Source organism: Eublepharis macularius, chromosome 12 (assembly GCF_028583425.1).
Source record: "Eublepharis macularius isolate TG4126 chromosome 12, MPM_Emac_v1.0, whole genome shotgun sequence".
Classification (NCBI taxonomy): Eukaryota; Metazoa; Chordata; class Lepidosauria; order Squamata; family Eublepharidae; genus Eublepharis; species Eublepharis macularius.
The window spans coordinates 61771862-61789064 of NC_072801.1; the positions used below are offsets into that span (position 1 = coordinate 61771862).

The 17203-nt window shown below is 44.5% G+C and overlaps 1 protein-coding gene across 1 annotated transcript in view; it reads right to left on the minus strand.

Moving 5' to 3' along the window:
• Positions 1–15943, minus strand: part of PRKCG (protein kinase C gamma) — a 42253-nt gene extending 26310 nt beyond the window's left edge. Inside the window, exons 1-2 of the mRNA XM_054993152.1 lie at positions 15777–15943; positions 586–617 (exon numbers count right to left, since the gene is read on the minus strand). Of these exons, the coding sequence (XP_054849127.1) occupies positions 586–617; positions 15777–15943 (199 nt within the window). The remainder of the gene's footprint in view (positions 1–585; positions 618–15776) is intronic.
• Between the last annotated feature and the right edge of the window lie 1260 nt (positions 15944–17203).

Genomic DNA, 17203 nt, shown 5'->3' on the forward strand with positions numbered 1-17203 from the left:
GGACTTTTGATCCAGAATTCTTCTCAGACTCAACAGACTTCACCCCTCCTTCTTTGTCAGCTGGTTGGAGAGAGTACCTCTGAGCATATTGTGTGCTCTTTTACGTGAACACTGAGTTGCTAGGGACAATCCCCATGCAATATGGACTTCTGTAGGACAGATGGAGTGGTTTTCAGGAAACCTTCAGCCCCTCATTTCTATAAAATTGTAAGTTCTTCCCGTCACTGCCCCAACACTGCTTCAAATTCATTTTTAGATGATGTAGTGAGGTGGCAAAGATACTGTCACAGTACAAGTTATGGAGCGGGAAGCCCCCAGTTTGAATCTTGCCTTAACCACAGCATTAAGTAAACTGCTTCTCTCTCAGCCCCTCCCCACAATCTACAACCTGGTAGGAACAACAATACTGACCAGCCTTACAGGGTTGTCAGAAGGCTTTCCACAACAATATGCATGTGAACAACATCCTGGAGTGCAATGTAAATGCTAACTGTTACATATAATTATTATTCTTTCACAACATGGGGTTCTTTAATAGCGAAAAGAGAACCTGCTCAAAGAGGAAAATCTGAAGAAAGCTCTTACCTAAACACTGAAGGCCCTGTTTTCCAATCCCCCTGCATGGGAAAAAAAAGAAAAGAAACAGGTTGTTAGCTCACATGAAGCGTGGGATGCCAGCTTAAAGAGCACTGAGCTAGCAAATTTCTTTTATGTGACCTTAACAAACACTTTCACAAGACTTGGTGGGGGGGGGTTGAACCAGAGCTGCTTGGAAAGCAATAATGCCTAGGGGTTAGAACGGAAAGAAGTAAAGTAATGATTATTTCTCTGGGAAGGAAGTGAGGTCAATTGCATTTTGATAAGGTCCACACAGCCTGAATTAATGCATCTGGAATAACCATCATCCTGTTGTTCTGTTCTCACAATTACTAACATGGATTAAAATCCCCACTACTCCCAATAGCAGACATTGGATGGTTCTGCAGGGGGTGGGAGGGGATAAAATCCATCATTTTATTACCCTGACGATAATTATGGCTGAGTGGCATTAAATGAGTACTGAATCCTAGAACTTTTATAAAATATGGACTTAAATGTTAGAGGGGCTGAGCGTTAGAGGCTGGCAGCTGCATCTCTGACTGATGCCCTAATTGTGTCCAGTCACTGTGATTGTCCAATCACTCCTGACACAGAGATGCGGCTGACATTTACCTGCTCTCAGAGAAAGCCACCCAGAATAGAAACTCATGCAGAGACATGGGAAGAGGTTCTTCTGAGGGCAGATAGTTCTTTTACTGGTATGGGCAAACTCAATGTGGCTGTGTATTAAAATCAAAGCAGAGGTAGGAAAAAACAGGCTATAACCAGAGGAGGGACCAGTTGGTGCACCACCCTGTCTGGATCAGTGCGCTCTCCATAAGACAACCTTGCTCCTGCAAAAAAAACCCTCAGCCTTTTAATTTGGAATATGGCAGTTCCCATTTTAAAAATAAGCACCTGTTTCAGAGCAGACATTTCTGGTAAAGGTATCTCCCTTTATTAATTCTGTAAGCACGGCACGGTATGTAAAAGGAACAAGGGGGTACCTTAAAACAGGAATGTCCAACTTTTTCAACCTGGGAGAGGCATATCTCCCAAGCCATGGTATTAATGCTCCCTCACCTGTGTAAATTGGCTGGGAAGGATCTCTCCCCAACACACAAATTGTGACCCTCCCCCAACAAGTAAGGAATTCTAGCTCCAGCACTGAAGTGATGACCAGTGCAGTGCAGTGTAGTGGTTAAAGTATCAGATTATCATCTAGGCAACCCAGGTTGAAATCCCCACTCAGCCAAGCAGCTTGATGGGTGACCTTGGGCCATTCATGCTCTCTAAAAATGTTCCGAGAATATAATAAAAGAAAGTGGAATAATTTTCACTGCCCTGTGTTGCTTTGAGGAAAAGTGGGATAAAAAAAATAGCAAATAAATTTAAAGCACAACATGGGTGGACAGGAAAAGGCGCTTAATTCTCCCTCCCCCTTGCCAAAGAAGCCCCTGCTTTGTACCTCAGCTGTGTTTCTCCTTCCAAGATTCTAAGCAATCCTTGTCAGGAGCAAAACAGCTGTGGGGAAGCGATTGCAGGGGTGGGGGGAAAGAAAGGAAAGGTTTACCACCCCCTCCCAATGCTAGGTTGTAAATCTCCCCGCACTCTTGCTTTGTAAGAGTACAGCATTACTCATACAGATTGGGTCACCATAACATCTAATTTGCCCCTACACACACCATAACATAACCCTTTTCTGGTGTAATAGTGTGGAATCATGTTCCATCAGTATGGGGGAAGGGGGGTGCTGTGGTTCAAGTGGAAGGTTGGTGGAAGATGTTGTACTTAAATAATTTTTTTTAATATGAAGGAATAACTCCTGTTAACAACGCACACGTGCCCTGATTGATGGTAAAAAAAGTTTAGCTGAAATAGGTTTGGCTGCAACTAACCCACAATCAAGGATTCTTAGGGCCAAACTACAAGTGATGAATGACACAGGTTGGACACTTGTCAGCTTCCCTCAAGTTTTGATGGGAAATGTAGGCAGCTGGGCGGAATGCTGGACAAGAGACGGTTGAAAAGTCCATTGGACAGCAGTTGGAGAGCCAAGCTGCAAGACCAGGACGCCTACATTTCCCATCAAAACTTGAGGGAAGCTGACAAGGGTCCAACCTGTGTCGTCTGTCACTTGTAGCTTGGCCTTTAGTAAGAATGCCTCAGGGGCTTTCTCTCAGACCCAAGTGGGTGAATTTTACCACAGGGAATTCAACAATGACAAAAAAAAAACAGCCCAGAGATTCTCTAGAGATATTTTAAGAAAATGGAGGTGGAAGAGCTCAATTCTCTGGGTCTGACAGATGTTTGGGGAGGAGCAGAGGGAGGAAGATCCTGAAGGAGTCAATCGCACCCTCGCTTGGAGGAGGAAAGGTTTTATTTTTTGGTGTGATTATTTCTGACTAGTATTTATCTCCAGTTCCCCCCTCCCCCAGCGATTCTGGCCTATGCCTTTGCATTTCCACATCCCGTGGTGCTCCAAGGATGGATCAAAGCCACACTATGGTTTTACAGCTTTTAAAATGTGCAGACAAAGACAGAGCAGGAGGTGGCCAGAATGGATGCTGAGATATAACCTAGAATTGTAGGCTTTGAATACATCCTTCTGTGCAAAGCAGAAAGAAGAGTAGATATTGCCCATCAGTTACTGCTGCCAGCTCCCCTACCCTGTCCTGTCAGCGCCTCTCTGCCCTTCACAGCTGCATGGTGACATTTGACAGCTGCCACTTTTCCCGCCACAGAGGAGTAACAAGAGGAAAATCTCAGGATCACACACAGACTCCAATTTTCCCTATTTTTCAGGGGCAGCCCCTAATTTCTGGTACCTGTTCCTAGTGAATCATTGTTCTGATGCAGGGTTGCTTCTGGTGGGGATGGGGGCAGGAGATTTCCTGCAATTTCAACTGATTTCAACTGATGGCTCCTTTGAGGGTGGATTCTATGGCATTATAGCATGCTGAGGTCTCTCACCAGGTTCTACTCTCAAATATCCAGGAATTTCCCAGCTCAGAGTTGGCAGCCCTATCTCAATGACTGGGAAGCATCTTCTTAAAATTCTGTCAGCATATTTTACTTAAGCTGTCATTGTTCAGGGTTCAACTCTTTCTCTCCAGAGTTTTTAGAAGTGAAATCTTATAAAAGGTATTCCCAACCATGTTGAGCCTGAGGACTTGTTTGGAATTTTGAGAAGAGGTAGTGGACACCAACCACAAAATGGCTGCCATGGTGGCAGCGGCCAATCACAAAATGTTGGTAGGTTCCAAGTCAAACATTGTTCTATGATGGAGGCAGCTGTTTCTGAACAGTGACTCCCTGTAGATACAAAGGAGATTCTCCTGGGCTGTTCTGAAGCGTCTTAAACTCCTGAAAGCTAGGACTGGTTCTTTGCTTTGGGTAGAAGCACATCTGCAGGTTACATGACTCTTGAGTGCCACGTTTGGAGAGAATCACTCTTTTAGAGGAACAGACTAGACATGTTGGAGACCTATGATCAGATCTCCTGTCTCTGTAGAGTATAAATAGCATCTCCAAGAGCCTGATTCCCTCTGGGGAAAAAGGCAGGTGGAAATGGTTCTCTCCCACTTGCCTAGTGCTGCAGTCCCAGTCCAATGCCATCTCCACCCCATGGCTGGTAGTTACAGAGTGAGATGGGCAACTTTTGGGGCAAAAGTGTCAGGGGAAAAAAACTCTGCTGTGTTTACCTGTGAAGATGCTGGTATGCTAACAAAGGCCGGGGGGGGGCAGGCATACTGGAAGCAAGCTAAGCACCAGTGGCACTGCTGGCAGCTCAGAAGGAGAACCAGCCCTGCACGCTGCATCAAATGGTCCACTGTGCCACTCTTTGACGTAACATACTAGAGAATTGTATACTCTTGTTATAGACATTTAACTAAGCAGGAGACTCCATCCCTGAGCTCTAATGCCTTGTCTAGTTTGAATGGACAGGCAGGTGGATGTACCTGGTCTGTAATCACCAAAACAGAAAAATACCAAAGTACACTGTAACTGAAAAATGTAACAATTCATTGTGTACTATATCACAAAGCCAAAAACGACATACAGAAATTCAGGAAATCATACACATAGAACAGACATTCAACAGTAAATCTTGCATGGAGAGCAGATGCAGGAATCTGAATATGCTCCAACTTTGTATTACACTTCTTCAGTATACCATCAAATGCAAGCACCACTCTGTATGAAGACAAAATACTTCTTCGGCTGAAAAGCTTCATAGAACATCTAGTGAGTTGTGAATTCTGGAATCCTCAGGGTTTCTCTATGCTTGTTCAATCAGCATGGTTTTCAACAGCAACCGGCAGAGAGAGCCTTAACCTGCCTGCTGCTGTTGAAAACCTTCATGCTGATTGTACAAGCGTACAGGAACCCTGAGGGTTCCAGAATTCACAATTCACTTTAGCTAAAGAAGTGTTTGGTCTCCATACAGGATGGGAGTTGCATTTAATGATTTACTGAAGAAGTATAATATGAAGCGGGGACCACATCCGGATTCCTGAATCTCCTCTCCATGCAAGATTTGCTGTAATTTGCTCTGTATGCAAGATTTAGAATTGAATTTCTGGTCTACATGAAGGATTTTCTGGATTTCTGTATGTAGTTTTTGGCTTCGCAATACGATATACAGAGAATTATTATCTTCTTTCAGTTACATTGCGTGCTTTGGCATTTTTTGTTTTGGTTATCTTACCCTGTGATTCCTTCTTTTATAGTTAATTTTCTTGTATGTAATGTCCATGCATTTTAAATGTATGCAAGTGAACATGAAAGTGCCATGTTGTACACAGCCTGCTGTTTACACACTGGCGAGGTTTAGTTATGAACTGCTGATATCAGATGGCAGAACAATCACGTATCCGCCCCCCCCCCTTTATCTTTATCGCACTTATCTTCAGCCTAAAGAACAAAGACCTTCCTGGCTTTTAAAACAGTGCAGGATGAGCTAAATTAACACACCATTCAGCCTTCAGCAGTGTGCAATGAGAAGGGGGCTTGAGATTCCAATCTTTGTTGTTAAGAATGGAGTGGTCACTTCTGTTTTCGTTTGTGAAATGCTGCTGGTATGCTTAGTATACATTAGTTTACAAGGCCTCAGGCCATTCCCTTCTGATGTTTCTGATTCGTAGTTCTTAATTCTCTGTTTGATATAAAGGTGCAAACCCAGGATAAGTTGAAATAGAAAATGGGACTCTGCAAGGTCCACACAAAAAGGAGATTGTCTCTGCCTAACTTCCGTAAGATCCAATCAGTCCAAAAATCCATTTGCGGTCCACACACTGACAAGTAGGTTGATCCTGCCTCTCATATTAAAAACACAATAGCACATAAGGAATTGGAGTGCTTTGCTGCACTCTGCCATAGTGATGATTAAACTACCCCAAATCAGACCAATCAGGCAACATTTCCCTTCGATCTGAATTTAAAGTTCTAGCTATTCAAAAAGTCTGTTTATGCAGACCTCCAATCTCTCAGGTTAAAATCACAAATTGAAAGGATTTTTGAACTGGGCAGTATTTTACAGTCACTCTTTGTAGTGATTAATCTGCTTTCTGTCAGAGAACTAGCTTCAATCTCTTAGTAATTATGCCTTGGCAAACAATAAATGACTTGACAAACTTACAGTCAGGGTAGCTTGATGGAGAGAATTTGGATTTATATACACATTTCCTTCTCCCATGGTTACTGGGCTGTCCTTTGTATGGGGGCAGGTGCATGCGTGTGTGTGCCAGTGTAGTTTTCTTATCATTCCAAATTTGTACATTGCCAGATGTTCACCCCACATAGACACTTCTAATGTTGCTGAGGCGTGCATAATCTTTTTTAAAAAGTGTCACTAAGGAATACCAAAATAAACAGGCACGTGTAACGTTGCCAACATCACACCCCTGTTCCTATGTTTAAAAAAAATCAGCAGACAGTAGCAGGTGGTAATGTCTATCTCCATGCCTCCCAAAAGCTTTACTGGCTGATCTCTGATGGTCCAGCACTGTTAAAACCACAGTACTAGACAAGGCCAAGTTTGTGTTCTGGTCAGTTGGGAACCATAGGCATATGAGGAAAACCCCAGGGAAAACAAAAACAAAGCTGAAAAGAGGTCTCTGCACAAATTTGCTGAATTGGCAAGGTATATAATTAGCTGTCAACCACTGTCTTTAACTTATTTAATAGTTGCAATCTCAGTTGATTTCACTGGAATTTACTGCCACATAAATTCACACTCAATTGAGGCAAGAAACAAATTGTTAAAGATAATCTCTTACAAAGTTGAACAAAGAAATACACAATGGCAGCGACAGTTATCCAGTGTTTGCCTAACTACCTCTCTTTTGCTTCTGAGACGACCCCCCCACACACACACACACTTTTCCAAGTATGTTTTCTCAGCCTTCAGGAACAGAACCAGGGCTTTTTTTCAGTGGGAACGCAGTGGAACAGAGTTCCAGCACCTCTTGAAAATGGTCACATGGCCGGTGGCCCCGCCCCCTGATCTCCAGACAGAGGGGAGTTTAGATTGCCCTCCGCACTGCTGGAGCGGCACAGAGGGCAATCTAAACTCCCCTCTCTCTGGAGATCGGGGGCGGGGCAACCAGCCATGTGACCGTTTTCGCCAAGGGAGATTTAAACTTTAAAAAACCTCCCCCCTTGTTCCAGCTGACCCAAAGTGACATCATTGTGCGGTCCTGAGTTCCACCACTGAGTTCCACCACCTCTTTTCCCAGAAAAAAGCCCTGAACAGAACCTTGCTGTTTGTAATGAAATCTGAGATTCCCAGGATGCTAAATTCTGCACACAATATGGAATGTTCCCAGTGCTGTGGCAGAATCCCAGCATATACATGAGACTGCCTAGGATACGGGATTGCTTGTGGACTAGGCTAGCTCCTAGCTTTACATCCCATAGAAAAATGGCCAAGGCAAGAATAGCAATTGTGCTTACATAACCAAGATGAAGCAGGTAATCTGCAATGGGGGGTGTTTTTTTCCTTGCTCCCACTTTGCTCTGGGATATGGTGGACAGAACAGCCTTGCATCAGCTTCAGAAGATGTACCAGAATGCAACACTAACTTCTAACTTGGAATACAATCATGCACATTACGTTGGACTGTCCTTGCAAACAATTCAAAAAGCAGCCCACCTGTTATCACACCAGTGTTAACTTGTCTATGCTGGCTTTTGATTCGTTTCCAGATGCAACCTCAAAATGGCAGTTCTAACCATCACAACCTAGGCACTGCATACTGGTGGAAGTCCCTTCTCCCATATGTGTCTCTCCCAGCTGCACACCTTAAGATCATCAGGTGAAGGTCTAGAGTCTTATACTTTTAGTACCAAGGGCCAAACTAGTCAGGTTCCAGAGCCCCATGGCAGAGTGGTAAGCTGCAGTACTGCAGCTCAAGCTCTGTTCATGACCTGAGTTCAATCCTGGCAGAAGCCAGGTTCAAGTACCCAGCTCAAGGTTGACTCACCCTTCCATCCTTCCAAGGTAATGTTGGTAAAATGAGTACCCAGTTTCCTGGGGGTAAGGTGAAGATGACTGGGGAAGGCAATGGCAAGCCACCCCGTAAAAAGTCTGCCAAGAAAACGTCGTGATGTGACGTCCCCACATGGGTGCTTGCACAGGGCACTACCCTTGACTTGGTGACTTGCACAGGGCACTACCTTTACCTTTTTACCTACCAAGGGCCAAACTAGTCAGGTCCCAGAGATATCTCTTTAGGGTTTTCTATTAGTAAATAGCAAGGGGGGTTGATTCTTATCACTTCCACCCCTACCAACCTGCACACTGTTTTCCTGAACTCAACTGTCCCTGGGAGCAGGCATTTGTCCAATTAGAGAAAACATGCATGTTTCCTGTACTTTAGTTGTATGTCAGCTACAGCAGGACTGTTTCAGTGGTGTCAGTCCTCTTGCCATAAAACTGAAATCATTTCTGTTTTTCCAAGTCTTTTGCTACCTTTTGCCAAGATTGCCCTCATTTTATAAGCTGTGAAATAGATTTGTTTCTCTGTAGTTTCTGCCATGTAGTTTCTGTAGTTTCTGCCATTTCAATGGGATGTTTTGTGTGTGTGCGTGCGCAAGTGCGCATCCGCGCATGTATTTTAAATTTGGGTGTATATGCTTGGGTTTTATTATGCTGTATGTCTCTCTGAGCAGCTTATTCAAGTTGGAAAGGTGCTCAGAGGTTTTATCAATAAATAATGCAAAATAAATACACTTGTGTTTGTGAGGAGCACCGACTGTCACATACCCATTTGGGAATTGGAAATGTTTGTATGTATCAGAGTTAGTTATTATAAAGACTTCTGTGCCCTCTGCAATGAGTCATGAATAGAAATGAGGGGTTTAGCATATTTCGTCTCCGCCTGACACTAACTCCCGACGTTGCGGGGGATGTGGTTGTTACAGAGCTCCAGGTTTTACCACAAGCTGACATACAACTGCCTTTTCATCTGATTTCAAATAGAGTTTGATGCCCCTTCCATCAGCCTTCCTCTCCAGCATATCAGTTTAGTTCTGGGAAACTATCATGGTTCTTATGGCATGTATTTATTTTAATCAATTAATCAATCAATCAATCAGATGTATCAATTAGCAGGTCTATGAAGTGTACCCCCCCAGTTAACTGAGCAGCACATTTTTTAAAAAAGTTAATTATTTTTAATGTAAGGGTTTACAAATCTATACATGGCAGGTGCTTTCTTAGAAGAGGTATTCTTCTTCCTCTTCACACAGGAAGGAATGCCTCTTCTCAGATGATGACATGGGACTATCTCATTTAAAAATGCTGTTCCCTCCATAAGAATTCTTTTATCCATATGCAAATTGATGCAGATTTACTCAAACAATTAAAATGCATACAATTAACTTTTAATTGACAGCTGTAGTTTATAGGGATGTAAAATTGGAACTTTACTAATAAAGATCCAACCCAAACCATGCCTGTTCATAAATGCTCTGAACTGGAGCAGAATTAATTCTAGGAGCAGCTGGAAAAACCGTCCAACCCAATTTTGGTGGCTTGATATCAGCATTCATTTCCCCAGGAGGCAAGCAGGAAAGAGGGTGATTCAGCAGGTGTGTCTGATAGGGACCTAGACCAGTCACAACACTTAGCTCATCTTCACGCCAAATAGAATGATCCCAATTGATATTTCTATGCACATTTCCACTGCCTGCCACTGTTTCAATGGCTTTAGGGGACCTAATCTTATATAAGAAAAGATCCTGTGTTTTCATGCTTTTTCATTATTTGGAGCTGCATCTGCTACACAGGAGCAAACTCTTCACTTATATACCTATTGTCAAATAAGGAAGGCAGATTAGGAGCAGACAGAAACAGAACAGAACAGAACAGGCAGCCAGACCAGTACCCTGGCAGGCTTGTATACACTGGCAGGCAGATGAGACTGTATACACTTGCTTGTATACACTGGCAGGCAGATGAGACTGCAGAGGTGGGGGGAAATAGAGGCAGAGGCTTAGGCTTCCTCCACCCCATGATAATGAAGAACAAACATATACAGACAATCATTGAGAGGCTTCAAAGAGGCAGGGAGAGAAAGAGAAAGATCTGTGATAACGAAGGACCAGATTGTCCTTAGTGAATGACTGATTCAGGTTCAGACATCATTATTGTAGTGGGGGAATTACATCTCCAATTTGCTTCCCATTGAAACAAATAGAAATGACTATCAGATTTCATAATGGCTCGCCTTAATCCCAGTACCTGAAGAACCAAAATAAGTTGACAGAAGAACCAAATCTGGTTACCTTTTTTTTTTTTTTGCAAATCCCTATTGTCTCATTTAACTCCATCTTATGCTTTAGACAGCAACGTAAGCAAAATAAGAAAAATTTCTGCTCTGAAAAAAGGTAACAATTTATACTCAAATCAAATAGCCTGAAGAGATCACTCTCATGGAGTAAACTTTCAATCATTTCTTGCATCCTTGAACTATCTTGGAAGGAAGGAAGGAAGAAGGAAGGAAGGAAGGAAAAGAAAGCAGTTGTGCAAATGCAGTTACACAAATTTAGATTTTGTTTAGTTCTGGGAAGGAGTTCCACGCATAAGAAGCAGCATGGGATAGCAGTCTTAACAGGACTTCGACATTTAGGCTGAAATCCTATGCACGCTCAATGAGGCAAATAGGGCCTCCTGGGGCTGTTTTATGTTAGGAAAACAGTGCAGGGAAAGGCTTAAACTCCACAGCATCCCTCGTATTCTGATCCCAGTCAGAATCAGGGGCCCACATGCCAGAAAACTGCATTTATCTGTCAAAAAGCTAGGCACTCCAATCACAGCATTTCCAGAGCCTCGTCTGGTTTGGTCCCCCAGGTGAGTACATGTTGTATGTGTGGACATGTGACTCTTTTCACTGTTTTCTTTTTTAAAAAATCAAAAGCTGCCCCTGAAACTACAGATAATGGAGAAAGCATAGTAAGTGTGTATGTATAGGGGGGTGCTTAAACTAGGGTTGCCAGGTAGCTGGAGATCTCCCAGAATTACAACTGATCTCCAGGCCGCAGAGATCAGTTCCCCTGGAGAAAATGGCTGCTTTTATACCATGCTGAGGTCCTTTCCCTCCCCAACCCCTGCTTTCTCCAGGTTTCACTCCCCAGCTCTCCAGGAATTTCCCAACTTGGAGCTGGCAACCCTAGCTTAAACTGGCCCTTATTCTGCTCAAAAATGCCCTGCCCTGCTGCTTTCTCTTCCATGGAAGAACATGTGGAGGAACTTGCAGGAGGGGAAAAGCAATTAGAGTGCACTTTGGAGTCGAAAAACAACCAGAAGGGAGAAAATTAAGCAGATCCCTCGGCTCCCTCTTCTTCTCCTTCCTCACCAGAAACTCACAGCCTCACAAGCTGGTTACAAAAATAATCAAAAAAGAAAAACATCTGCAAAAAGACACACATGCTTGTGCGTCATGTAATCTGGCTCTTTCCAGGGACTAAGGCCCTGGAAAGAGGGTTGCCAGTGGAGAAAATGGTCACATGGCTGGTGGCCCCACCCCCTGATCTCCAGACAGAGGGGAGTTTAGATTGCCCTCCACACCACATGGCAGCGCGGAGGGCAATCTAAGCTCCCCTCTATCTGGAGATCAGGGGGCGGGGCCACCAGCCATGTGACCATTTTCAAGAGGTTCCGGAACTCCGTTCCACTGCGTTCCAGCTGAAAAAAAGCCCTGGATGGTAGAATATAGGAGGCACATCAGAACTGCTAGGTCAGCCCAAGGACTATTTATCACAAGCATTCTCTTTCCAGCAGTAGACAGAGAGTTGCTAGATGTGGAGGCAAACAAATGATGAATGTGTTCCCAGTGGCTGCTATTCAGAGGTTAACTGCTTCTGCACATGGAAGTTCTGTTGAATTATCATAGCTAATAAGTGTTGATCGACCTAGCCTCCATGACGTTGTCTATTCCTTTCAGCTACTAAACTAGTGTTACTCACTGCAGTGAGGTGAATCTTCTGGCTTGTGGTATTGTCATGTATGTCTCTGCCTAGCTATCCATGCCAATGTTGATTCTACTGCTCAGTGCTTGACGCTGGATGCTAGATGTTTGATGCCAGTATTTGTAAACAGAGGCTTGATGTACTTTGATTTGCTCTTTGTTAGTGTTATAACTGTTTCTCAAGCTTACAGGTGGCTATCTACAGGACTCTACTGTTATGACCTTGGGCTTCCTCTCAGACTATGATATGTCTTTCTCCTTGGCAACGAAGCATGATAGCACAAATATGTAAAATGTTCTCACAGAGAAGAAGCGGGAAACTTTGCTGATAAATGGGAGGGGGAGGAGAAGAGTGAACTAGAAAAGAACTGTTTCTTTCTCGTGTTGTCATTCTGGTCAATCTCTAGTCGAGCTGCTTAGATGTTTATATTACTCCTAAGTAGACCTATGGAACTGTATATTGAAATGAACTGATTTCTGAATAAAATCCATTTGACTAAGCACTGGTGTCTTACTGCAAATGGGCCAGAGATCTGTCTGCAGTATCCTGTCATCCATAGCCTGACAGGTAATATAATATAATATAATATAATATAATATAATATAATATAATATAATATAATATAATATAATATAATATAATATAATATAATATAATATAATATAATATAATATAATATAATATAATATAATAATTTGAACCTTCCTGCTTCTGCTTAGGGTGGCGTATGTGTCTCACATTTTCCCCTCACAACAACCCTTTGAGGTAGGTTAGGCTGGGAGACAGTGACTGGGCCAAGGTTGTGCAGCCTGAATCCAGTTGTTAGCAGTTTTAAGATTATTCTGGGTATATCAGAAGTAAGATAACCACATTTATCACAACATACTTACATTGTTGCATTATGAAGGAAAGAGTAAAGTAAAAATAAACACTTGAGAGCTATGTTATACCTTTGATGTTTAGACCACAATATTTCCTGTGATATCTTGTCAAATAGTATTGGTGGTATTTGTATAAAGTGTTTTCTTCTTGTTTTTCCTGCTTCTGTATAGCTTGTGGACCGTAATAAAACTGACTGACTGACTGACTGACTGACTGAGGTTACCATCAAATTCTGCTGCAGCCTTGCAGGATGGGCATTCCTAGACAGAGGGGAATTGTTGGGGAAAGTCTAAATTATTTAGTTCAGAGCTTCCTGGTGGTTGGTTTGGATTTCCAGATTCTAAAACGCCACAATGCCCCTGAGCTTTTGGTTCTTTCATCCGACTAACCTGAACAATTAGAAAACTGTATTTGTCGCTTAACCTAAAAACCTGTCCCTCTCCAGCTATAGCTCTCCCCCTTGTGCTTTCTGGCCACCTTCAGTGGAATGCAGCCCATTCCTTGCCTATCCTTAGCAATTCTGCAGACTTGAAAACTGTTTATTATAGGAGCCTGTCACAGCTGTAGGCTTGCCACACATTCATAATTTTTTCCCCTAATGGATTGTTCATGTTTTTGGGATCTCTGCCCATAATAAGCAGAAAATGTATTATGCACAGAGTTTGTCCCTAGCTTTTTGTGACGGCAGAACTGTGTGTCGGAACAAATTTCCATCACTCCTGCTGTCTTCGGGAATATACTTCAGGGGAAAAATATATTTGAGAGAGGGGAGCTTCTGGGAGCAGCAAAAAGCAACACCAAATGTGCTTTCCGAAAGAGAGACTCTAATAATGGTACATTGTTCTTTAGAAGTACAATGCAATGCATAGCGCTGTTATTTTGGCTGTCACACCCACTCTGAAAGCTCAACCTGCCATGTGGAAAAATAATAAAGGACTGTACCTAATGGCCACTATGCATTGGGAACTTGTTTTCCAACTCCAGATTTAATCATTTAAAAAAATATTCCCCTTGATTGCATGGTGATCACAATAACCCCAGTGAAGCACTGAATTGATGAATGAGCCACAGTTTGTGAAGTCCCTCTGAATCCCAGAACTCTCAAGGGTGAAACAGAAGTAGTAGGGACAAGCCCTCTTGAAATCTGGGGTACAATGGGGGGATAATACATTATCTGATTTGGGGGCATAGATGTGTGTACTCAGTACTTCCCCTGCCCCAAATTTCAGATTGGTCAGGAGGACTACAGCTTCTAAAGAAAAAAAAATGAGATTAGAAACAAAATATTGAAATTATAGAATTAAGGGGCTGGCATGGGGGGTGCAGAATTCTGAGATGATGACTGTACACAATCCAAAATATAAACATATATATATATATAGTGTGGTATTTGAGATCCTGATAATTGCATCATTTGTTTTTAAAAAGCAGGCTTCTAGTCCTCATTAGTTCAAGGGTGAAGCCTGGAAACATACCCATGTTATTCTTTCCTTTCTTCTGCTCACCTCCTGTTACTCCCTTCCTTGCCACAAACATATCTAATCATTTCCGTGTCTGAATCACAGAAGCAAAATGAATTATTCAAACTCAGGTTATTTACATAATATTTTCTGATTGCAGACATTGGTTTCCTGGAAGCAGAATTGCAACTGAAGGGGGAACACAGAAACTCTCTCTCTCTCTCTCTCTCTCTCTCTCTCTCTCTCTCTCTCTCTCTCTGTTTCTACAGGAGCAAATAGGATTATATAGGACTGCAGATTCTAGGAGTCTAGTAGGCTCACAGCATATGACACGATTGTGGGACCACACAAGTGGTGTTAAGAGATCCTATTAGTGGAATGTAGTGTTCTCAAGGTAGTGACATGATAGGATCTGGGCAACATGGCTACCCCTTTAAAACTATAACTTTATAGCCCAAAATCTATGGAGCTGCAGGGTACCAGGATTATAGGATATGAGACATCAGTGACACCACAATTATTTTGCATATCTGAATCTATTGATACCAGTCTTGGCAAACTCTGTTAAGACATTTTGGATAGCAAGGCAAGGGCAAGGTCCCTTCAATTTCAAGAGCTTTGACTGGACACACACCAATAGTCACAGATAACAGAGATGAGCTGGAAGGGTTGTTAGCAAGGGTTGTGAGTCTACAATTCTGGGTCAAGATCATTCAAGCTCTCCAGCAAGAAAAAAGTAAACACCATGACCTACACACATTTATGAACACTTGCACAAGTTTCTTTTTTCTTCTAATTACAGGGAAAGGCACAACATTTCAGAAGGCACTCAAAACCCTACTTCTCTCTGACTTTGAGAATGTCATTGCTTGCAATATCTCATGACTGCCTCCAAAGCCATAAGGACTAGAAACTTGATTTAATACAGAGAAAAAGACACACATCAAAGCTAATTTCAGGTAGGGAGCCCTGTTGGTCTGCAGTAAAACAGCAGGATTTCAGTCCAGTGACGCCTTAGAGATCAACAAGATTTTCAGTTTGCAAGCTTTCAAGGGTCAAAGTTCTGAAGAAGAAAAGAGCTTTGTCTCTCAAGAGCTTAGACCCTAAAAATCTTTTTGGTCTCTCAGGCGCCACTAGATTGAAATCTTACACATCAAAGCTGTGATTCTCAGGATCCAACCACCACCAAATTCTGTATTCAGTTTGCATTTGAACAGATCGTGGAAGACAGGGCAGCCCTGCGACCAGGGGACAGTTTTAGGGCCAGGGTTTTATAGGACGAGGGCTGCATGCCTACGAGGTTAGAGATTCGAAGCCCAATGGGTTGTAGGGTCAGCGCCAACCAAGGGACATCATACAGGGAGGTCAGATTTGTCTCACCAGATAAAGTCCGTGCAGTGGCTGCAAAAGGTGGGCTGCTTGAAGAAGCGGGCTACGAACTTGTGGCTCTTCACCTCGTGGATGACCTTCTGGCGTAGCGCCCCCTTTCGGCAGAAGAGCGGCTTGGTCAAGCATTCGGTCTCGGTGGGGGAGCTCAGGAGTGCCATGGTGCCCCCCTGGGGGAAGCCCCAGTGACCAGATCCAGGGAGCCGAGCGGCGGGGAGGAGATGGCGGGATGGAGGAGGAAAGGAAGAAGAAGAAGCGGGGCAGGTGGAGAAGTAACGAATACAGGAGCCGGAGAAATAGGGGCTGGGGGGTAAGGGGAGGGAGAGGGGCTGGGGGGCAGCTAGGGCGAGCGGGCGAGCGGGTCTCTAGACCCTGCAAATCTTGACGCTCTCTAAGGTGCCGCTGGACTCCAGTCCTGGCGTGCAGATGGGTGCGGAAGGATAGACTGGAAGTCGGGAGCCGAGGGAAGGAGGGATGGCGAGAAGGAGCCGCGGGGCGTGGGAAGATGGATGGAAAGAGGCAAGGAGGCGCGGATGCGGCGAGTTGGGGATGGAGGCGAAGGAGACGAGGCGGCGGCGGCTGGAGCGGTCCAAAGGCGGAGGGGAGCCGGGGACGGGCGAAAGGGAAGCGGCAGAGCGAAGCAGAGGGGGGAAGCGCAGCCGGAGGGGGACAAACAGGTTGTGGGGCTGGGCTGGGTCTGTTTCTCGCTCGGGGACGGGAGAGTCGGACGGGGGAGGAGGAGGAGTTTAAAGAGGCATCGCTCGTTCGCCAGAGAGCCCGGGAGTCCCCCCCCCTCCCCGAGCCAGTTAACCCTTGCGCGCGAAGCCCTGCCCTCCCGGAGAACCCAGGCGTCCTGGGCGCCAGCCCTCCACCCCCACCCCCCCGCCGCCGCCGCCGCCCAGGATCTGACCCGGGAGATCTTGGTCCTCGGCTTAGAAAGAAGAAGGATTGCTCAAAGAAGCGGGTGCGGGGCTGAGAAGTCCGGCTGAGGAGGGGCTGGCTTGGTGGCGACTGCAGAACAGATACCGGTGTTGCCAAAGGTCGGAGCTGAGAACAGGATGCCTGGGTTCTGGGGGGGGGGATCTAGGGGGGGTATTCTGATGCCCCCCAAGGAGGTACACCCATCACTTCTCACGCTGCTGACTCTTGGGCAGCCATCTGTGCCATGCACCAGCGCCTTCCTGACTGTGCTACCCCTCAAACAGTTGCCTGAGAAGCAGCCCTGGTCCTTGTGGGTCCCTCTCTCTCTGTTGTATCTGCAGTGGTCCTGGTTAGAGGAGAACTGAGCCCATGCAGTGGATGCTGGACTGAGGATCTGGGACTCCTGGGTTCATCTCCATCTGCTCCCACCCTGACCCTGCTCTGTTTTCTTACTGAGGAGTTCAGAGTTCCTCATGGCAGTTGTAGAAGGCCACCCTGCC